Consider the following 23821-nt stretch of genomic DNA (forward strand, 5'->3'; position numbering starts at 1 on the left):
AAAAAAATAATAAAAATGAACTTTATACAAATTTATATAATCTTATACGAGTCAACCGAATTTATACAAGTTTGACTCAATACATGAGCTCAATTTCTATTACGCTTGATGTATTTAATAAACAAACTAAACTCTTAGCTCGAGCTATTTGACAGTTTATTTATAGCCTTACCCAGAAACTTAGATGCACAACAGGGGAAAATACACACGATATTAACATCAGATTTGCTGTAGATATTAACATCTTATAGTTTTTCATCCTTCATTGGAACTTACAAAACAAAATCACTAATTTTAGTCCCATAATATTAAAACTATTCTCACATCCAGCCAATATTTTATTTAACAATCCAATACACCAGAACCAGACGCGCGTTACATTACCAAGTAAACAAATGGATTGAACATGACCATCTTATAAGTAATTGATGCATTTACAACTAGCAAGCCATTTTATGTACAGATTATCTGAATTTAAGCCATTTTATTCACTTTCGAAGTCCTCATCATCATCTCCAAAGGTAAAAACAGAAGCATCAGCTGCCATTGCCTTGAATTCACTTTCTATGTTGGGCACCTCAAGGGCTGGTATAGCTCCACCACCAGCATCACTTTTAGGCTCAGTATCAACATGCATCGGTGTTGAGCTAGTGTTTCCCAGAGATATATGTTCAATACTTCAATCTCACGAGATAAACTTGCAATTTGATTTGAATATAGCCTAGTCTCAGAACTGGAGGTGGTATTGATGACAGTTCCTCCTGCTGCAGAAGCTACTTCTGCTTGCCTGCTCTTTGAAGAACCGGTTTCCTCCACCTCACTATCCGAAAAAACGTCATCTTTTTTCATGACCTTTTAGGTCTTTGTTTTGGGTTGGTCTGGATGCACCCTCATCAACTGTTGCAGGAGGAGTACCCGAGCTTTCATCTGTTTTCTTGGCAGCAGTTTCAGTGTTGGGTGTTGTAGTATCAATGCCATTAGAATCTACCGACACAACCTCAACCTGAAATCCCGGGGAAGGCAGTTTCCTCTACAAAAAGCATAAACCAGAAAAAATAAATAATATTGTACAATAATCACCAATTTCCAAGAAAACAAAGAAAAGAGTGACACAGAACAGAAGCAAACTCTGTCTTAAGAATTAATAGTTACAAAGAAAAATATTTCAAGTGCGAGGATCTAAGCGTTGTAAGGGCAGATCATCACATATTAATTGTTTGATCTTCACCTTGTCAAATCCGTCAAGATCATTGGTGTTCAAAACTTTTCTATTTTCCGTCATCGTTGTGTTTAACCAGCTGAAAATCACAGAAAAAGTAATAAATTTCAATTTCATGTCTGAAAAGCATAACAAAGAGAGTGATTTATTGGGGACGAAGCTGAATTACTGACAAGTAGAAATCTCCTTGACGGTCATGAAAATGGACTTTGAAGTCCCCAGCCAGCTCCATCAGACCTGGCTCCCCTGGCAAAGAAAAGACCATTACCCCCTTCTTGGGTGCACTAAACCAAAAATCTTCTGGCTGCAGAAATAATAGAGGTTTATGAAATCCCAAATTGGTCAAAAGAACTCCAAAGCCCCAAAATACAAATGGAATATCATCAGGATATATTCCTAAGATCTCTAACTAGTTGCTTCTAGACAATCAAACAGACCTACCGAAAGATCCCTGGTTCTTGGATGCTTTTTTGCGGAGAAGACCACACAGTAAGCACAAGAAAAGCATTAAAGCAAAATCATTGCATCAGCATAATGATATTTCGATTATATACGAGTTTTGAAGCTATGCAGAGCTTCAGAGAGAGCAAAAATGCAACTAGAATCGCAATCTCCATCACATATAACCCCAAACAAAGAGAACACCAATAACTAGAGTTCTCATTGGCAAAAGTTTGGAATCCAATGTGGCACCCCATCTGCATAAATGAGCTATCAGCGGCAGGAAATGCCAATTAGCCCTTGCTCAATTGGTCCAGGTGCTGTAAGGTTGAGGAAAAAAGCCTTGAATCTAGCTCGTGAAATTCTTGTATATCCCCAATGAACTTAGATACTACAATAACAATAAATTCAACACCAACATTAAACAAAAAAATAATAATAATCTTTTACTGTTCGATGCTGAACAATTGTTCCAAAGTAGGAAAAAAGAATAATCCAACATGCGGCAATCGGCAATCACAAGGATTAGCAAGAATAATTATGATGCATTACGGACTATTTGAATAGATACATGTATATATGTATGTTTATGCAAAAGCACTGATGAATATACACAACACAAGCTAAGGCAATCACAAAGGTTAGTATGAACAATTCTGATGCACTATTTGAATATATCACTGATGAATATTAAGGAGAAAAACCCAAGGAAAGAATGAGAAAATAGTATTTGCTGAAATGCCCAAAAAAACAAAACAAAAACAAAACGGAAGTATGACAAATGAACTCAGATACTACAATAAAAAAAAAAAAAAAAAAATAACTAAAAGAAAAAAAAAATTGCTTTCAGTTGGTTCAACAAGATTAGATCGAGTTTAAGAGATAAGTGATAAAATTAGCCCTTGCTCAAATCAGTGTTTGTGTCGAACCAATGCACATGTAGCCATGTGGCCCATGTGGGCCTGAACGATTTCTGAGGGCTGGAAAGTCTTCAACTCATTGTACAAGCAGGATTCAAGGAATATGGGATTGTTCTGAGAATGGAACATTAATATGCATGATTGGTTGGTTTATTGGGCCGATCAGGCCCGTTCATGGTAATGGACTAATAAAGATCTTGGGAAACTTGCTGCAAAGATGATTCTTGAGCAATACCCATATGATGAGCGTACTATTAGGGGGCATATTAGCGCTATAAATTGGTTCGTTGGTTTTATTTTATTTTAATAAAATACTTCTTTGTTTTGGGTGTTTTTATTTTAAATATAATGAAACCTAATAACGTTTTCACAAAGTTGTGTAGCTTCTAAATTAAATTAATTTCACTGGCGGTTTTTTACGATGAAAATTTCGGTCACTAAAGTCATATTTGTTTTGGCATAAAAGTTTTTCTTATTTTTGAGTGTTTAGTGTGAAGTAAAATATTGGTCAACTTGAAAATATTTTTAGTTGAAAAAAATAAAATAAAATAACATTCACAAGGAATAAAATGGTTTACGCTTCTCATCTGCGTAAATCATTTTTTGTCTCTCTCCCATCCCCGGGCAGGCAATTGTGAGAAGGCCCCTGATGGGGCTCACTTGTCAGAGCAAGTGGGCTGCACAAGGGCCCTCTCACACTTACATGCCCAAATTGCAAATAATAAGACAGACAATTAATGTACTGAATCTCAATCTCATCCCCAAATAACTTCTATTCTCACACATTCTTTTGCTCGATCTATAGCTCATCGATCTTGATTGTCTCTCTATCTTTCTCGTATCTCCTCATATTATATAAAAATATATAATCATTGTTTGTCAATATGTGTATATTTTCATTAAACTTATAAGTTTTAGGATGATTTTTTTAGTTATGTATATATTTTATGCCGAAACGTGCTTCTAAAGTTTTTTGTAACACATGAAAGGTTCATGAAAATGAATTTTCCTGCATGCTTGAAACTTAGATGCATTTGAATGGGTCATACGCGTAATTGACTGAAATTGGTAGATATTAAACATGCGTCTCTTTCCTTCATTATGCATGTGGTGCCTTTTCATTCGCCGGGGGCCATAATTGACTAAGCAAGCATCACGTGCGCTTCCAATATTCCGCGGGTTGGTCTATTCAGTGGAAAAATTAATTGGAAGCAGAAAGTCAGTCAAGAGCTAACTGCCATCTGAAGGTTTCACGAAAATTCCATGCATCTTTCTTTTTCTTTGTAGGGACTAGGGAGAAGCGTACGTGCAAATTCTTCCTTTTTACGAATACCGTGCTTAATACAAGGATTTAGGAAGGTGATTAATTGGGAAGTTGTAAGTATTTTTTAAACTTAAAAAAAAATAGGCTTAAACCAATATTGCAACAATAAGTTTGTTTTCTTCTAGTTAATTAGTTGGATGCTCCTGCATGCCCAGGAGGACAGCATGGTAATAACTGTATTAGCTAGGGACTCCGGCCGACTCTATGCATGGGTGATTGCGTTTTTAATACATAAATGGCATAGAAGGCATTTATCCATGTATGATGATGTACGTGGAAGAATTTCTACAAATGCACAACAACCTCATGCCCATAAGGTACTCTTAGAAATTAAGAAGATGACCAAAAGTTTCAAGGACAAATTGAGTGAAGTGGACTATGACATTGTATATAAAAGGAACGCTTCGAAGTGGCCATCTTGTAGGTATAAGGTGTTAAGTAAATCTAAAGTTAATGGACAAGATTTTATAAATGAAGTTGAAACCATTAGAAGAATGCACCATGTTAATGTAGTGCAGCTTATTGATTTTTGCGTTCAAAGGTCAAATTAAACCGGGCTCTTAATTATATATGAATTAATGCCTTAAGGGTCTCTAAAAAAAGTACATTTTTTCACCAGAAGAAAGTGTCGTCCTAAGCAACAAGAAAATATATGATATTGCTATAGGAGTTGCTCGTGAGATTGAATATTTATATCAAGGATGTGACATGCAAATTTTGCATTTTGATATCAAGCCTCACAACATTCTTCTTGATGAGAATTTTACTCCCAAAGTGTTTGACTTTGGCCTTGTGAAACTGTATCCAATAGATAACAACATTGTTTCTTTGATTGCAACAATAAGAACATTAGGATATATGGCTCATGAACTATTCTATAAAAACATTGGAGGTGTCTCCTACAAATCTAATGTTTGTAGTTTTGGAATGTTATTGATGGAAATAGCGAGTAGGATAAAGAACATAAGTGCATTTGTAGATTATTCAAGCCAAATATACTTTCCTACTTGGGTCTATGACCAATTGCACGATGGAAAAGACATAAAAATGGAAGATGCCACGGAGGAGGAAAAGGATATTTAAGAAGATGATCATAGTTGCATTATGGTGCATACAGATGAAGCGTAGTGATCGCGCTTCCATGAACAATGTCGTAGAAATGCTCAAATGAGATGTTGAATGCCTACGAATGCCTCCTAAGCCTACCCTATCATCACTAGAGAGACACATAATGAATGCTAGAGAATATTCGAATCAAAGTTACTCGTCAATTCAATCAAATGAGTCAAATCAATTAGCTCAATTTTAAATGCAAATTAATTGATATGTCAGTCAAGCAAGTAATTAGTTTTCTCGTGTATTTTATAGCACAAAGATGTTTGATATTTATGTATAGTAAATTAGAGTTCATTTGATTCATGATAACTCTTCTTATTATATTATTTGTTTGTGTTCCGATTCTATTTCCTCATGCTTAACCATTGAATAGAGTTTCAGTTTGAGAAGTTATATATGGTGCTATTCTTTTTTATCCACTAGTTATCGTTTACTTTTTGACTTTGGTATATTGGATTACACTAATCCTTGACACTTGGGGATAATCATGGTCACAATTCATAAATTTATATTTTTGAATGTGGAAGACAACGAACAATTCGAGCAACTATTTTTTGAAAGCTTTGGAAGAATACAATGATACAACAATGGTTTGAGGTTTGAAGTCACCCTAGGTTTTGGTGTTATGTATACGTTGGGTGTGCATTGATTGATATGCTTGTGAGGCAGTGAGGGGTAATGGATCGAGATGTAAATTTAGCGTATAAGGGGTTTGAGAAAATCCCTGAAAAGAATGTGGTTAGTTGGACTTTAATGATAACTAGGTTCACGTACACAATTATGTTACGTATAAGAGGTCATAAATTTTGGTCTTGGCGTATGGTTTTGAGGGGGTTTACATTAAGTGGAATTTTATACAGCCTAGAGTTAGAACTGTTGTCGCTTGGGTGGCCATTTCATTCTCCAATTACAATGATGGGATTGGCTTTAGATGCTAATGGACATGTATGCAAAGTTCAAAGTTATGCTAATTTTGTTTTTAAAAAATTTAGAAATGTGTGATGTTATCGATGAAATGGTCAATTCTGAGAGTCATTCGTAAGGATACAACACCTCCTTCAAACATTTCTACAACATTGTTCGTTGAAGGACCATCACTAGCCTTTTTCTGTATGCACCATAATGCCATGCACTATGACCATCTTCTTCACTATTTTCTTTTCTCCTCCATGGCATCTTCCATTTCTATGTCCTTTCCATTGTGCAAATGGTCATAGACCCAAGTAGAAAAGTAAATTTGGCTTGAATACTCTGAAGACGCATTTAAGTTCTTTCTTGTTCCCGTTAATTTCCATCAATAACATTCTAAAATTATAAACAAAAGATTTGTAGGACACGCCTCTGGTAAAATATTTATTAATGATTAAATTTAGGAAAATATATATATATATATATCCCTTGAACTAACAACTAATTTTAGAATAACTCCCTGAATTTTCAAGTGTAGTAATTTCACTTCTGTCCAAATATTTCCTATATTTCGCTCCAGTGCTACAATGGGGCCAACTACCCCATTGTTTATTGATAATCACATGCAAATAATTGACATGATCATGGGGCCATGCATGTGGAATTTAACAAGCAATTTGCATGCGGAGGACTTGAAGCGAGAAGTCTTGTATTGAGATAAATTTCGTTTATTTTTCATGGTTCTACGACACCTACCTTTCTTGGATTTATTGTAGTCTATCAGTCAAGAAAAACTTCCAAATCCAAAATTTCTCATGGTCTACATTCACCGGCCGGTAATTTTCATGTAGAAGCTTTGAAGCGTGGATTCTTTGGATTGAGATAAACTTCCAAACATGCATTCTTGACTCTTGAGCAAGACCCACATGACAGAGAAGGTTGATGAAAGAAGCAGGTGGTGGTAGCTGGAAAATATGGTGGACAAGTTCTATATGTTTTGACAAGTGCTATGTACTCTCTATTGTGTCATTTTAAAATTGACGTGGTTTTAAAAATATCATAATTAAATCAAAATTTAATAATAATTTATCATGTATTTAATGCTGATTTTAAAAGTCACATTAATTTTGGGAGGATTCAAGGAAGAGTACTCATTTCGGATAATTAAGGATCCCCGACCTACAATTTTCAAAAAATTATAGATTATCAAATTAAGTAAATTTAAGCCGTTTCTTAAAACGAACGGCATGAAAAATACTGCATATTAAAAATGTGACATATCACCTATGAAAATTGAATATATTTCCATCATATTCTTACAAGTACATGGTAATATTAATCTTGCTCAAACGACACAAAAGAAAAGGGAGGAAGTTCGATCTTACAAGTACATCATTGTTAATATTTGTGTTTTCGGGAGTTATTTTTTTTTAATTTTTTTTTTTTATTTTAGGTTTGAAAAGAGTTTTAATGTGATATAAAAGTAAACAAAAATATTTTATATTTTTAATTATTTATTAGTATTTTTAACTTGAGAAAAATATCAGTACACGCAGTATTTAGTCTTTCGTTGCAACAGATCGATTAGCACAGGTAGAATGTCATTTTATCACACAATTGGAAGAATAAACTCAAAATATGTTCGGATTTATCCAAAACTAAAATATGGTAAAACTATTGCAAAATTCCCCCACAGCGTAGAATTTACCCACTATATCAAATACATTTCCAAGGTAACAATATATATTGTCCAACTTTGACTGACGTGTGCACTATTTTTTTTTCTATCAAATACGCTTAAATCATTGGAATTTATCATAATGTATATACTTTATAGAACATTTTTAAAAGAGTAATGCTAAAAATTATATTTCTATCCTACAAATATTATACAATGTTAACTTGATATTTTTAATTAACCATCAGTTTTGTTCTAAAAAAATATATATATTCTAAAGGTTAATTAAGACCAACACATCATGATTGTAAGATAATTGTGAAATAAAAAATATGGTTTCTATCATTACTTGACTTAAAAACAAAATTTTTTAAATTACAAGTACATTAAATTTTAAAAAAAAAAAATTATAAGTTAAAATGATCATGAAATCCATAATTGTAATATTTTTTGCTAGCTAGAACTACATAATGTGTACTGAATTTATAGAACATTCTTCTTTTGCAAGAAATCGTGACCATCAAACGTGCGTACGTAGTGGTAAATATCACAATTCACAGCCCAAGAAATCCAACTGAAAAAAAAAAAAAAAGGAAAAGGGCAAGATTAATAGTTCTAATCCTTGAGTACAACATGATTGAAACCTGAATGATCATTACTCTTGTTCAGGGATGACATCAAACTTTTGGTCTAGATTCATTCTTGTGGGATTTGTCGAGGCGAACGGATTAGGAGGCGTAGTTAATTCATTTCCTCCTTCCAATATTTGAGTGACAACTTTCATTGAAGGCCGACTCACTGGGTGCCATTGGATGCACCAAAGTCCAATAATTGCAAGTTTTTTTGCAATTTTAACATCTTCATCATCCTCAATAAGGATTCGTAGGTCTTCTTTTTGTTCCAAGAAATTATAAATCCATTCTGGAAAGTAGACTTGACTAGTGTTCTCCACTTTATACTCAACATTTTTTCTCCCTCCAACTACTTCAAGCAATAAAATTCCAAAACTATAGACATCTGATTTGTAAGAAACATTTCCAAAGTTCCTAGAGAAGACTTCGGGTGCGATGTAACCCATGGTACCCCTAGCTGCAGTCATAGACACTACACTTTGATCCTTAGAGCACAACTTGGCAAGACCAAAATCAGAAATTTTTACATTGAAATTTTCATCTAGCAAAACGTTATGAGGCTTGATATCAAAATGGAGGATTTATTGGTCGCACCCTTGGTGAAGATAATCAATTCCTTTTGCTATGCCAATAGCAATGTCTTGCAGTTTGTTCCAACCAAGGAAAAGAGTATTGATGTCCGCTGAAGATATGAATTTTCTAGTGAATAAGGTAAGAACTCGTAAACTATAGCTCGTTGAAATCCATTAGCACAGAAACCAACCAAGCGAACTACATTAAAATGGTGAATCCTGCCTATTGTCCCTACTTCATTTATGAATTCTTCCCTATTTTCTTTGGTAGCACTGTTTAAGATCATCTTCACCGCAACATCTTTCCTTTGAAATTTTTGTAATCCTCCAAAAACAATTTGATCTTAACTTGATTTTCTTTTTCTGCTTTGTCATAGGTGTAGACACGGTAGAGAGCAAAGACCGCTAGTACTAACAGAAATGAACCAAAGATGATACCTGCATTTTAAACATTCGTACGCAAGTGATCAACAAGAACTTGTTTCTCCCAATCGAATAATAAAAACTAGCTTCAAAGTGGCTAGTAGACGAGACTCACCAGTAATCTTTAACTTGGCTAATACATCTGTTAAAGATTTAACAAAATTAGATTCTCATTGTAAATAACCAAACCAATATTGGCTTGAAGCAAGAGAGAAACTTGAGGAGAAATTGATTATACCTTTTGCATGTTTGGTGAAGCACACCGTTTCTGATTCATTGCTATTATTCTTCAATCTACATCCCTTGCCTTTCTCTTCACAGTGTCTGCAATTTGGTCCGGACCACTTCAATTGCAGATTAATATTATCATAACCGAACACTACACCATGTGAAATTGATCGAAGATTATACATCTTTTTACAAGATGCAATGGGCAAATCGCTGATGTCATCATTATACGAAGGGAAGGCACGAACTTCGTGGCCTGGGCCGCTAAGACAAGAGATCGCATAGTCGGATTGTTTTTCTGTTGAGGAACAATTGAATAAGGCAAAGTCTATCTGTGCAGGATAGATTAAACCCAGGATATCCACAGTGGTGTGAATGGCTGTTTAGTCGGAAGGGAAATCGAATGGCTGGGCCAAGGCTTCCACACGGAAATTCATCACACCCATTTTGGCCTCCTCCAAGGCCTACGACAAAAACCAGAAACAAGAAGAAATATGAGATTGTCATTTCTAAGCAGATACCCATCTCCGTGGTTGATATGTATGACTAAATAATTAAATTTATCTCTTTTTATTGGTTTAAGATTTTAAAATAAGTGGTGATTTAATATGGTATTAGAGCAAAAGTCTTGAATTCGAATTTTGTTCTTCTCATTTACCTCATTAGAAATAAATATTCTACGTGTGGGAGGTTCTAACATCATGTTAAATCACCATTTCTCTTAAAAATTTAACCAAATAAAAATAAATAAATTTAATTATTTAATCATTATTTAACTGGATGGTTTCTCAGCCTCAAGTATCGTATCTAAGCAAATATCATCATGGTCCAAATATGGACTAGAAGCTTAGTGGGGTCGGCACAGTAACTTGTCAAACACTCAAGAAAGCTACCTGGCATCTTCGTTTTTAACTTTAAATTGATCACTTTGCCCCTCTCTCTTTCTCACACGCACAATGACAGGAAGAATGGCCTTCTCTGCTGGACTCTATGCCCTGATTGTTGTTGTACTTGTCCATCAAACTCGCAGTGCTGAGGATGGTCATCTCTGTTCTCCTTCTTCCTGCGGCGATATCCAAAACATAAGCAATCCGTTTCGATTACAAGACGATCCAGAAAACTGCGGCAACGAAAATTATACCCTGTCATGTGAGAACAACAATACTGTGTTGTACTTATATGCTGGAAAATACTATGTGCGGCAAATCAATTACGATGACTACACAATCCGAGTGGTAGACTCTGGTATTGATCAGGTATCCATCCCTCGCTATTTTCTAAACGGCAATAATTTCAGTTTTGGGGATTCATATGTCCGGTATCGACAACGACGACAACGACATGGGAGATATTATAGGGAACTAATATCAAGGAGTACTGTGGTTTTCGTGATGTGTGAAAACCGGGTGAATTCGCCGTTGTATTTGGAGACTTCTACTTGCTTTAGTAGTAATGGATCAGACTCAGAGTATTCTTCCAACTCTTCCAAGACGTATAGATATGTCAAAGTCGGCAGAACGAATCCATTGGATGTGGAGGACTCGTGCCAAATAGAAGGAATGTCTCTGACATCGTGGCCAGGAAATGATGACCAACATGTTTCCTGTTCAGACGTCCACAACGCACTGGTATATGGTTTTGAGCTTTCATGGCTCCAAGTTATGTGTGAATTAAGAAGCTGCGGATCAACAGACTCTTGCTACTTGGATGAGGCGAATCATGTTCAATGTGATCGACAGTGGGGTATATCTATAGTAGCTTATCGTTATAGTGATTTATTTATGTTTCCAAGTTTGCAAAAGCTGATGTTATTGTTTTCTTTGTCAAAGCAGGAATGTTGCTCCTCAATGGTGAGTTTTCTCTCTCAAAAATTTGTTTGAATGATAATATAGATTTGTATAATGGAAAAGAATTGAATGAGTGTTGGGATGATGACACAAAGTTGGTAAATAACTTGTTAGAATATTAATTAAATGATTAAATTTATTATTTCTTATCAATTTTAATTTTTGAAATAATTTGTACGTGATTTACCATATAACCAAATGTTTCGGAATGTTGATCTCAAACTTTTATGCTTTGTTTAGATCTCAAAAACAATGAGCTAGGAATATGATCGAGAAGGAAAAATATCAAATTTCTTAAGAGAGACAAGCTTCCTCTATTGAATATAAGTTTCCTTTTTTCCGTAACGTAATCGAAATCTTGTTTATATACCAACCTCAGTAGCTAAACAACAGTGAGAATCCACAAAATCAATTAAGCTAGCTGATTAATGAATTTAAGTTTTTGATCAATTATCTGCTAATTAATTCATATTTTCCTTTCTGTTGCAGATTTTTTTCGGGGACTAACGATCATTGGTAAGAACTTGTTTCTCTCCCTTGATCTTCTTCAATTTTTTTTTAACAGATTATTCCTTAGAACGTGAAACATGAAAATTGTTTGAACGTGCATATGATGAAAATATTTATGAAATTTATTGGAAAAAGACAACAAATACCATACTTATTTGTAAGGATTAACGAAGGATATTAATTGGAAGTTGTTACTAACTTTTCCAACTAAAAATAAAGGTGTTGACACCAATGCAACAATAAATTTGTCTTCTTCTAATATGTAATTTGGATGTTCATGCCCAGGAGAATACCATGCCCCAATAACTATATTAGGGACTCCATGTGTGATTGTGTTTTTTATATGCAAAGGACGTAGAAGGCATTTATTTATGTATGATGCTGTTGAAGAATTTCTGCAAGCCCACAACAACCTCTTGCCAAGAAGGTACTCTTACTCAGAAATTAAGAAGATGACCAAAAGTTTCAAGGACAAATTGGGTGAAGGAGGCTATGGCACTGTATATAAGGGAACACTTCAGAGTAGCCAACTTGTAGCTATAAAGATGTTAGGAAAATCCAGAGCCAATGGAGAAGAATTTATAAATGAAGTTGCAACTATTGGGAGGATTCACCATGTTAATATAGTGCAGTTTATTGGATTTTGCGTTCAAGGGTCAAATAGGGCTATTATATATGAATTCATGCCTAAAGAGTCTCTGAATAAGTACATTTTTTCGACAGAAGAAAGTAATGTCCTAAACTACAAGAAAATATATGATATTGCTATAGGAGTTGCGCGTGGGATTGAATATTTACATCGAGGATGTGACATGCAAATTTTGCATTTTGATATCAAACCTCACAACATTCTTCTTGATGAGAATTTTACTCCTAAGGTTTCTGACTTTGGCCTTGCAAAATTGTATCCAGTAAATAACAAAATTGTTTCTTTGACTGCAGCAAGAGGGACATTGGGATATATGGCTCCTGAATTATTCTACAAAAATATTGGAGGCGTCTCTTACAAATCTGATGTTTACAGTTTTGGAATGTTATTGATAGAAATGGCGAGTAGAAGAAAGAACATTAATGCATTTGTAGAGCATTCAAGCCAAATTTACTTTCCTACTTGGGCCTATGACCAATTGCACAATGGAAAGGACATAAAAATAGAAGATGCCACGGAGGAGGAAAAGAAAATGATTAAGAAAATGATCATAGTTGCATTATATTGCATACAGATGAAGCCTAGTGATCGCCCTTCAATGAACAATGTCATAGAAATGCTTGAAGGAGAAGTTGAATGCTTACAAATGCCTCCCATGCCTACCTTATCATCACCAGGGAGACCCATAATGGATGCTGCGGAGAATTTGAATCAAAGTTGCTCTTCAATTCAATCGCATGAATCAAATCAATGAGCTAAATTTTAAATGCAAATTAATTGATGTGTTAGTCTTCTAAATAATTAGTTTTCTAATATGCATTTGATAGCACAAAAACGCTTGATATTTATGTTTAGTAAATAAGAGTTCCTTTGATTGATAACAACTCTTATAATTATTAAATCATATTTTTTGTGTTCGGATTCCATTTTCTCATGCTTAACCATTGAATAGAGTTTCAGTTTGAGAAGTCATGATGTTGTTCTTCATCATCTACTAGTTATTCGTTGCTTTGTGGTTTGGAATATTGGATTGTATATACTAATCCTTGTCACTAAGAGATAATCATGGTCACAATTCATAAATTTATGTTTTTGAATATGTGGAAGACTACGAACATTTCAAGCAACTGTTTTTTCAAAACTTTGGAAGAATACAATGAAACAAATATCAGGTTGTCCGAAAACTAAATTGTAAATGAAAGGACATTGGTGTGCGGAAACCTCAAGAATACCTTCGATCATATGAGTGACTTCCCTCTCATAGGGCTTCGATATAATGACACATCTAGTAGGAATAGTGCCCCAAAACTCAATTTTTGTTTTAACATTTTTATTATTGATAAAGTTGTTTATTTTCTAAGAATTTCAAGAACATTGGGCATTAGATATTTATTTTATAAATATGGTCCATAAGTTACATTATATGTGGTTTAGATATGTTAACGAGATTAATGCACAGAAGATCTAAATCATAATTCTTTGTGACTTATAAACCTTAATTCATAGTCGGTGATGAAATTGGGCATTTCATCTAATAAGACGATAAAATATCAATCGTGATGATTTATCTTTATTGTGAAAATAATTTTAACACCTTGCTCTTTAATTAGGGTTAAATGTTTTATAACTATTGCTTATGTATCTTAGAGTTGGTTCTAAGTACTTAAGTGGGGAGAAAAATGTGATTTTTTTTTTTCTTTTTTCTTTTTCTAATTAAATAGGGACAAAACTAAAGGTTACAAGGGAGGAGAAAAATGAGAATTGGTTTAGAAGGAACTTTAGTTTCGACAATCACCAACAACTTCTCCCAATAAAAGCAAATGATGGGAAGGCTCAGGCAACTTTATTGGCAAATAACTTAACTGCTTCTTTTGGTAGTAACTTTTTGTTTTTATAAAGGGACTCTAACCATCATTCTAGCTATCAACAAAGCCAAGCTATTTATAGATTAATGGATCTTCTCCCCACATAGTAGATATTTACCAATAGCTTAATTAAATTTTTTCAAAGTTAGACTGTATCAAAAGTTTTTACGACTACCAATTTTCGTGCACACCAAATCACCAACGAAGTCGTTTCTCACATTGTGTTTGGAAGCATTCACAATTATTCTCCTATTTTCTTCCATTAGAATCAATAATAACAAAGATCTTCCGGTGTAACCCTATTTCCTATATTATTTAGGAAATATTATATATATATATAAAACACATATACATTAACAAAAGTATTTCATTTTTAACTTTGTAAATGTTAAAAACGTTATCATTATAAAGTTAAAAAATAATAAAAGTAAACTTTATACAAATTTATATAATCTTGTACAAGTTCAGCCAAATTTATACGAGTTTGACTGAATAGATGTGCTCAATTTCTGTTATGCTCTCAATTTCTATTATGCTTGATTTATTTAATAACAAACCAAACTCTTAGCTCGAGCTATTTAGCTTAGTTATTACCCATAAACTTGGATTGTAAAGGCCAAGCAATTAAATAGGGCATTTGACATTTAATAAACGATATTTATTAAATAAGATAGGACTATTAATAAGTTTTAAGTAGACAAACTTATATGATTGAAATAAAAATGAGTCTAAGATAAAATATTGAAAATTAGAATAATGAAAAAAATTAATTGCATTGACGAAATATGGTTAGAGTAAATGTAGAGTCAAACATTAATTGTCAAAAGATATGATCTTTAAATTAGTGGGGTCCTGCAATGATTTAATGAGTGGGGGCTTGAAATAAAAATGTAATCCTACATTGCCACGTGGCAGCCTGTGGTTGGCTGGAAGAAGATAACATTATCTTCTCCTCAACCACTCACAAACTGACACATGTCCCACCCACTTCCTCTCTCTTCCTCTTTCTTTTCTTTTTCTCTTTTTCCCCTTTTCTCTCCTGATTGCACGCCCATCTCTCTTTTCCTTTTCTTTCTTCTTTTTCCCTTCTTTTCTCTACCTCACCTCTCTGTTCCCACGCATCTCTGTAGCTCTCTCCCCATTTCTTCTCTTCTACTCTTCTTTCTCTCCTCTTTCTTCTCCTCCATCCCGTGCAGCAGCTTCTTCCCGCTCCTTTCTCTCACATTTTTCCCCTTCTCTTCGGTGCACTGAGTCACCGTGAAAGTGAGATCGTGGGAGACCACAGCTGTGGTGCGGTGGTCAGGCCACCGGCGTTTTGAGTGGGTAGCAGCTGAGCCGTGATTTCCGGCCTTTTTGGGCAAAGATCAGTCCATAGTTTTGCTCCCTTAGCTCGTTAATGTCCAACAAAAATCCAGCAAGGTAAATTCTATTTCTTTAGCTCATGGGTATTTGATTTTGGGAATAAATCCTAGTGATTTGATAAGATTTGTGTCTAAATCTCTTGGGTTGATTGGAAAATGAGAGAGAGATACCGAGAGAAATCTGCAGAAATTGAGGGAAAGCCCGAAATGTGAGATGCTGTCCGGCCATGAGAGACGAAGAAGGGAAGGAGAAGCAACGGTTCATGGGTTCCGGCCATGGGCCTTTGTGGGGTAATTTCTAGCATTTTTCTTGTGTTTTTATGTTACCCATTGATTATAAAGCACGAAAACCATGTGTATGGTTTAAGATTTGTTTAGATTCGGATTTTAGGTTAATATGGTGATGGGTTTCGGTTTTTGTGATGATATATTGGTGTTTGATGATTCTAAAATGGGTTTTGGGTTTGTATCCTTGAATTATGATTGATGGGTCTCTTTGGAGATTGATCTAAGTTGGAATCTTAGAGTTGTTATGATCTTCGGTTTAGAAGACTAATTTTTATGGGTATTGTTGTTGTGGAAAATTCTGGTTTGGTTATTTGGTTATCGCCGAATGGAGTGAGTGGTTTGGTGGGTGTTTTGGGGCTTTCGGTGGTTTATGTGTATGATTCTTTGATGGTGTTTTCTTGTGTTTTGTTGATGAAATTATGGTGTGAATGAGGGATGATTTTGGGATTCTTTGTTGTGGATTTATGGTGTTGGGTTGATTGGCCTTGCTTGTTTTGCTAGACTAGGAGTGATTAAATTTCTAGTTGAAATTCTAATGGGGTTATTGATTCTTTTAGGATCATTGAGTTGATTTACTATGGTGATTGACGCTTGTGGGTAGTTTATTGGACTTTTGATGTTAATTTTGGATAACTTTTGTTGGCTATGGATGATTGGTTATTAATGGCTGATTTGTGATGTGTGGTGGTGGCTGGTTTTGGATTTGCATTGATGGAGGTTGTGATTTTGATGAGTTGGAATTTGATATCGGTTGGGTGTTTTGATTTTGAATGGGTATTGAGGTTTTGGATTGATTTTTAGTATGAATTCTAGGTTGTTGTTGATTGAGTTTGAAGCTTGAACTTGATGATGGGTTTTAGTTGCCTAGAAATTTAGTTTTGAGTGGGTACGTAATTAAATGATTTTTGGTAGTTGGGATATGTAAATTTAGTGTTGACGTTAATTGAAGTTGGAACTAAGTGCTATGGATCTTGGCTCTAATAGTATTTATTAATGTTATTTTAGTCCTTTGATTTCCATTAATGTTTGAGTTATTTGGATTGGGAAAGTATTGAAATTTTTGGTGATATGGATGGGTATTTTGATGGTAATCCAAATCTGGATTTGAGAATTGTAAATTGAGTATTATGCTTATGGAATGGAGTTGAAGCTTTGATGGGTGTGTCTTTATTGGATTTCATGGATGAGTTTGATTTCTAGTTAAGTGGTGATTCTTTGATGAAGCTTAGCTCTCGGTGGCAATTCATCTTAAGGAATTATATTAGATTGTGTAATACAATTCTAGTCTTCATGTAAGTTGTTGAGAATGAGTCTTGATATGTAAATGAGGATTTTGATGATATGTTGGATAAGGTTGATTCAATTAAGTTAGATTCTTTATTATGGTTTAATTGGATGCTTTAAAAATAATAGAAGTATCTTAAAGATAGTAAGTGTGATAAAATATAAACCTACAAGCGAGGATTGACCTAATAGTAGTTAAAGGAGCTTAATTGGTTCTAGTGATCGAGTAATGCGACGGGTGAGCACACGGGTAATTTATGTGTCATAAGGTATGGGGTTCAATAGCGTAGTCTAACGATACCTATGTTTGCAGGATAGTGTCCGGATTGGAGACTTCAATGGGTTCTCTGATGTAGAGTTCGAGTCATGAGTCCAATGCAGCCAAAGTGAGTATTCTACTCACTGAGAAAAGATATTTTTCGTATTTTATAGAAATGCAAATGATAGATGATTTTCTATTGAACCAACGATATGTTAACATGTATGCTTTGAATGTTTTAAGTAATTTCAATTATGTTGAAATGTCAATGATGTTATGAAATGATGCATAAATGAAATGTTTGAATCGATTTAAAGTGTCTGAATATGTACTGCAATTATGCAAAGAAAAATAAAGAAAACTTCATGTTGATTGGTTCATTGTATTTGAAGAGAGCATGATTTGTAAAGAATAAGAGTATAGAGTTTGAGTTGTAAAGCATAATGCATGAACACATAATAAAGAAGAGAGCGTGAGGCTCATAATAAAGAAGAGAGCGTGAGGCTCATAATAATGAAGAGAGCGTGAGGCTCATAATGAACAAAAAGACTTTCATGAGCATGCATAGCATTGTTTAAATTGTGTAATGTTTTCATGATAAGAATATTGTAGTTTTGCTAGACGTATTAGTATGCATAAGAGTCTTGATAGAAAAAGAACTTATGTATATTGGTATCGGATTGTGTGATGTTTTTATGAAAGTATATTGTAGTTTTGCTAGACGTATTAGTATGCATAAAAGTCTTGATAGAAAAAGAACTTATGTATATTGGTATCGGATGGTTGCATGATTTAAATGCCATTGTGTTCTATAACGAATCTTTTACGTATAATACTAGCTGCCCAGTGTATTTAAATGTTTGCTATTAGTCGGTGTTTGCTATATCAGCTATGGGGGTTTTTCAAACAAAGTTTATAAAATTGGTAGCTGTTATAGTGTACGCACGACTAAAAAATGAAAAGTTGGTTCTTTACGAAAACTCAGTGAATAGTATACCTCTGAGGTCTTAGTGTAATTATTTATGCTAAGATGGTGGGCTCATAATTCCACCTATACGGATGTGGCGAACCTCCACAACCGTATAGATGATGTTTCTTTGGCTGCAGGTATTCCGGTCGTAGTATATGGTGTTGTAGAAGTATACTGAGGATATTATGACTGAAGCTCAACGCGACGGTTGTAATGTGTTAGACCGCGGGATGTCTATTCCTTTAGGTATTTTGATTATGGCTTGTGACGCTTGTGCCACATGATCTTTGTTAAGCCATTTATGTGATGTATTTAATTCGAGGAAAGATTTAATCATATAGTTATTTAATGGCTCTTTGTTGTAATTATTTGTGATAGATGTATAAGATGTGATTTCCGCTATTAGGTTATGTTTTCCGCTGCATAGTTGATAGATGTTATACTCTGATTCGCCAGGTACATATTATGGGGTATGTACATATGTTGGCTTTGCGACATATCGTCGTGTCACTGTGATGATCCGTTTATATTTTAAGGGATTAATGATTATGTGGATGTTTTGTAAAAAAAAAAAAAAAAAAAAAAAAAAAAAAAACGGGTCGTCACATGGATGCACAACAGGGGAATATACACGATATTAAAACCGTCAGATTTGCTGTGGATATTAACATCTTATAGTTTTTCATCCTTCATTGGAAGTTACAAAACAAATTCACTAATTTTAGTCCCATAATATAAAAATTATTCTCACGTCAAGCCAATATTTTATTTAACAATCCAATAAACCAGAACCAGACGTTACAACAAATGGATTGAACATGACCATCTTATAAGCAATTGATTCATTTACAACTAGCAAGCCATTTTATGTACAAATTATCTTAATTTAAACCATTTTATTCACTTTCGATTTCTTTTGGTTTCTTTTGATTTGAGAAAATAAATGATGTTGTACAATAATCACCAATTTCCAAGAAAGTAAACAAAAAAGTGGCACAGAACAGAAGCAAACTCCTTTCTTAAGAATTAATAGAGCTACATCTTATAAAAATATTTGAAGTGCGAGGATCTAAGCGCTGTAACGGCAGATCATCACATATTAATTGTTTGATCTTCACCTTGTCAAATCCGTCAAGATCATTGGTGTTTAAAACTTTTCTATTTTCCGTCATCGTTGTGTTTAACCAGCTGAAAATCACAGAAAAAGTAATACATTTCAATTTCATTTCTGAAAAGCATAACAAGAGAGTGATTTATTGGGGAAGAAGCCGAATTACTGACAAGTAGAAATCTCCTTGACGGTCATGAAAATGGACTTTGAAGTCCCCAGCCAACTCCGTCAGACCTGGCTCCCCTGGCAAAGCAAAGACCATTACCCCCTTCTTGGGCGCACTAAACCAAAAATCTTCTGGCTGCAGAAATAATAGAGGTTTATGAAATCCCAAATTTGTCAAAAGAACTCCAAAGCCCCAAAATATAAATGGAATATCATCAGGATCTATTCCTAAGATCTCTAACTAGTTGCTACCAGACAATCAAACAGACCTACCGAAAGATCCTTGGTTCTTGGATGCTTTTTTGTGGAGAAGAGAACACCTATGCATTAGAAAAGCATTAATGCAAGACCACACAGTAAGCACAAGAAAAGCATTAAAGCAAAATCATTGCATCAGCATAATGATATTTCAATTATATACAAGTTTTGAAGCTATGTAGAGCTTCAGAGAGAACAAAAATGCAACTAGAATCGCAATCTCCATCACATATAACCCCAAACAAAGAGAACACTAATAACCAGAGTATTCATTGGCAAAAGTTTGGAATCCAATGTGGCACCCCATCTGCATAAATGAGCTATCAGCACCAGGAAATGCCAATTAGCCCTTGCTCAATTGGTCCAGCTGGTGCTGTCAGGTTGAGGAATAGAGTCTTGACTCTAGCTCATGAAATTCTTGTATATCCCCAATGAACTGAGATAGTACAATAACAATAAATTCAACACCAACATTAAACAAAAAAAAAAACTTTTAGTCTTCGATGCTGAACAATTGTCCCAAAGTAGGAAAAAAGAATAATCCAACATGCGGCAATCGGCAATCACAAAGATTAGCAAGCATAATTATAATGCAGTACGGACTATTTGAATATATACATGTACATATGTATGTTTATGCAAAAGCCCTGATGAATATACACAACACAATTAAGCTAAGGCAATCACAAAGGTTAGTACTTTAGTATGAACAATTCTGATGCACTATTTGAATATATCACTGATGATATTAAGGGTAAAACCCCAAGGAAAGAATGAGAAAATAGTATTTGCTGAAATGCCCCCCCCAAAAAAAAAAACAAAAAAACAAAAACATAAACAAAAGGGAAGTATGACAAATGAACTTAATTAGATACTACAGTAAAAAAAAAAAAAAAAAAATTGCTTTCTGTTGGTTCAACAAGAGTAGATCGAGTTTAAGAGATAAGTGATAAAATTAGCCCTTGCTCAAATCAGTGTTTGTGTCGAACCAATGCACATGTAGCCATGTGGCTCATGTGGGCCTGATCGATTTCTGAGGGCTGTAAAGTCTTCAACTCAATGTACAAGCAGGATTCAAGGAATATGGGATTGTTCCGAGAATGGGAACATTAATATGCATGATTGGTCGGTTTATTGGGCCGATCAGGCCCGTTCATGGTAATGGACTAATAAAGATCTTGGGAAACTTGCTGCAAAGATGATTCTTGAGCAATACCCATATGATGAGCGTACGATTAGGGGGCATATTAGCGCTATAAATTGGTTCGTTGGTTTTATTTTATTTTAATAAAATACTTCTTTGTTTTGTGTGTTTTTATTTTAAATATAATGAAACCTAATAACGTTTTCACAAAGTTGTGTAGCTTCTAAATTAAATTAATTTCACTGGCGGCTTTTTACGATGAAAATTTTGGTCACCGAAGTCATATTTGTTTTGGTGTAAAATGTTTTTCTTATTTTTGAGTGTTTAGTGTGATGTAAAATATTGGTCAACCTAAAAATATTTTTAGTTGAAAAAATTAAAATAAAATAACATTCACAAGGAGTAAAATGGTTTACACTTTTCATCTGCGCTAACCATTTTTTGCCTCTCTCTCACTCCCTGGGTAGACAATTGTGAGAAGGTTCCTGATGGGGCTCACTTGTCAGAGCAAGTGGGCTGCACAAGAGCCCTCTCACAATTACATGCCCAAATTGCAAATAATAAGATAGACAATTAATGCACTAGATTTCAATCTCATCCCCAAATACCTTCTATTCTCACACTCTTTTGCCCTATAGCTCATCTTCATTGTCTCTCTATCTTTCTCACATCTCCTTAGATTATATAAAAACATATAATCATTGTTAGTCAATATGTGTATATTTTCATTAAACTTATAATTTTTAGGATGATTTTTTTAGTTATGTATATATTTTATGCCGAAACGTGCTTCTAAAGTTTTTTATAACACATGAAAGCTAAGGTTCATGAAGATGAATTTTCCTGCATGCTTGAAACTTAATTAATTACATGCATTTGAATGGTTTAGAAATGGATTGACTGAAATTGGTAGATGTTAACCATGCGTCTCTTTCCTTCATTATGCATGTGGTGCGTTTTCATTGGCAGAAAGGTTTACAATCAATCAATTCATTATGGCCGGGGGCCATAATTGACTAAGCAAGCATCACGTACGCTTCCATTCCGCATGAAAGTCAGTCAATTAAGAGCTAACTGTCATATGAAGGTTTCACGAAAATTCCATGCATCTTGGTTTTTCTTTGTAGGGACTAGGGAGAAGCGTACGTGCAAATTCTTCCTTTTAGGAAGGTGATTAATTGGAAGTTGTAAGTATTAGCTAGGGACTCTATGGTTGATTGCGTTTTTAATACATAAATGGCGTAGAAGGCATTTATCTATGTATGATGATGTGGAAGAATTTCTACAAACTCACAACAATCTTGTGTTAATAAGGTACTCTTACTCAGAAATTAAGAAGATGACCAAAAGTTTTAAGGACAAATTGAGTGAAGGAGACTATGGCACTGTATGTATATATAAAAGGAACACTTCGAAGTGGCCGCCTTGTAGCTATAAGATGTTAGGTAAATCTCAAGTTAATGGACGAAATTTTATAAATGAAGTTGCAACCATTAGAAGAATTCGTCATGTTAATGTAGTGTAGCTTATTGGTTTTTGCATTCAAATGTTAAACCGGGTTCTTAATTATATATGAATTCATGCCTAAAAGGGTCTCTGAATAAGTACATTTTTTCGCTAGAAGAAAGTGTTGTCCTAAGCAACAAGAAAATATATGATATTGCTATAGGAGTTGTTCGTGAGATTGAATATTTACATCAACGATGTGATATGCAAATTTTGCATTTTGATATCAAGCCTCACAACATTCTTCTTGATGAAAATTTTACTCCTAGGGTGTCTGACTTTGGCCTTGCAAAACTGTATCTAATAGATGACAACATTATTTCTTTGACTGCAACAAGAGGTCGGACATTAGGATATATATATGGCTCCTGAACTATTCTACAAAAACATTGGAGATGCATGTCTCCAACAAATCTGATATTTATAGTTTTAGAATGTTATATGTTGATGGAAATGGCAAGCAGGAGTAAAAACATAAGTGCATTTGTAGAGCATTCAAGCCAAGTATACTTTTCTACCTGGGTCTTGGCTTATGGTTTTGAGGGGGTTTACATTAAGTGGAGTTTTATAGCCAGCCTAGAGTTAGAATTGTTGTCGCTTGGGTGGCCATTTCATTCTTCAGTTACAATGATAGGATTGGCTTTAATTTAAATGCAATTTGTGTTAGTTGTTGCTTAATGGACATACATGCAAAGTTCAAAGTTAATTATGCTAATCATCTAACATTAACGTATACTTGTAATTTTGTTTTTAAAAAATTTAGAAATGTGTGATGTTATCGATGAAATGGCCAGTTCATTGAAGGGCCATCGATCACTATTCTACAAAAACATTGGAGGTGCATGTCTCCAACAAATCTTAATATTTATAGTTTTGGAATGTTATATGTTGATGGAAATGGCCAGTGGGACAAAGAACATAAGTGCATTTGTAGAGCATTCAAGCCTAATATACTTTTCTACTTGGGTCTTGGCTTATGGTTTTGAGGGGGTTTACATTAAGTGGAGTTTGATAGCCAGCCTAGAGTTAGAATTGTTGTCGCTTGGGTGGCCATTTCATTCTTCAGTTACAATGATAGGATTGGCTTTAATTTAAATGCAATTTGTGTTAGTTGTTGCTTAATGGACATGTATGCAAAGTTG

General features: G+C 34.4%; 1 protein-coding gene, 1 long non-coding RNA gene and 2 pseudogenes across 3 annotated transcripts; 2 read left to right on the forward strand and 2 right to left on the reverse strand.

Annotated features, from left to right (window-relative positions):
• Positions 1 to 283: 283 nt before the first annotated feature.
• On the reverse strand, positions 284 to 1917 carry LOC133881287 (phosphatidylinositol 3,4,5-trisphosphate 3-phosphatase and protein-tyrosine-phosphatase PTEN2A-like; annotated as a pseudogene).
• Positions 1918 to 8262: 6345 nt separating this feature from the next.
• Positions 8263 to 10362, reverse strand: LOC133881288 (rust resistance kinase Lr10-like; annotated as a pseudogene).
• A 56-nt stretch (positions 10363 to 10418) lies between these two features.
• Positions 10419 to 13303, forward strand: LOC133881289 (rust resistance kinase Lr10-like). The gene is made up of 4 exons (XM_062320214.1): positions 10419 to 11205; positions 11295 to 11312; positions 11799 to 11825; positions 12105 to 13303. The coding sequence occupies exons 1-4, from the start codon at positions 10419 to 10421 to the stop codon at positions 13220 to 13222; spliced, it is 1950 nt and encodes a 649-aa protein (XP_062176198.1). The 3' UTR covers positions 13223 to 13303.
• Positions 13304 to 15343: 2040 nt separating this feature from the next.
• On the forward strand, positions 15344 to 18905 carry LOC133881500 (uncharacterized). 2 transcript variants are annotated; one of them, XR_009902535.1, is made up of 3 exons: positions 15344 to 15752; positions 15856 to 15985; positions 18612 to 18905. It is a non-coding gene; the product is annotated as an uncharacterized LOC133881500 (long non-coding RNA). The 2 variants fall into 2 exon arrangements; XR_009902534.1 differs by lacking the exon at positions 15344 to 15752 and having other exon boundaries at positions 15765 to 15985.
• The last annotated feature ends 4916 nt before the right edge of the window (positions 18906 to 23821 follow it).

This window comes from Alnus glutinosa, chromosome 11, assembly GCF_958979055.1.
Source record: "Alnus glutinosa chromosome 11, dhAlnGlut1.1, whole genome shotgun sequence".
Classification (NCBI taxonomy): domain Eukaryota; kingdom Viridiplantae; phylum Streptophyta; class Magnoliopsida; order Fagales; family Betulaceae; genus Alnus; species Alnus glutinosa.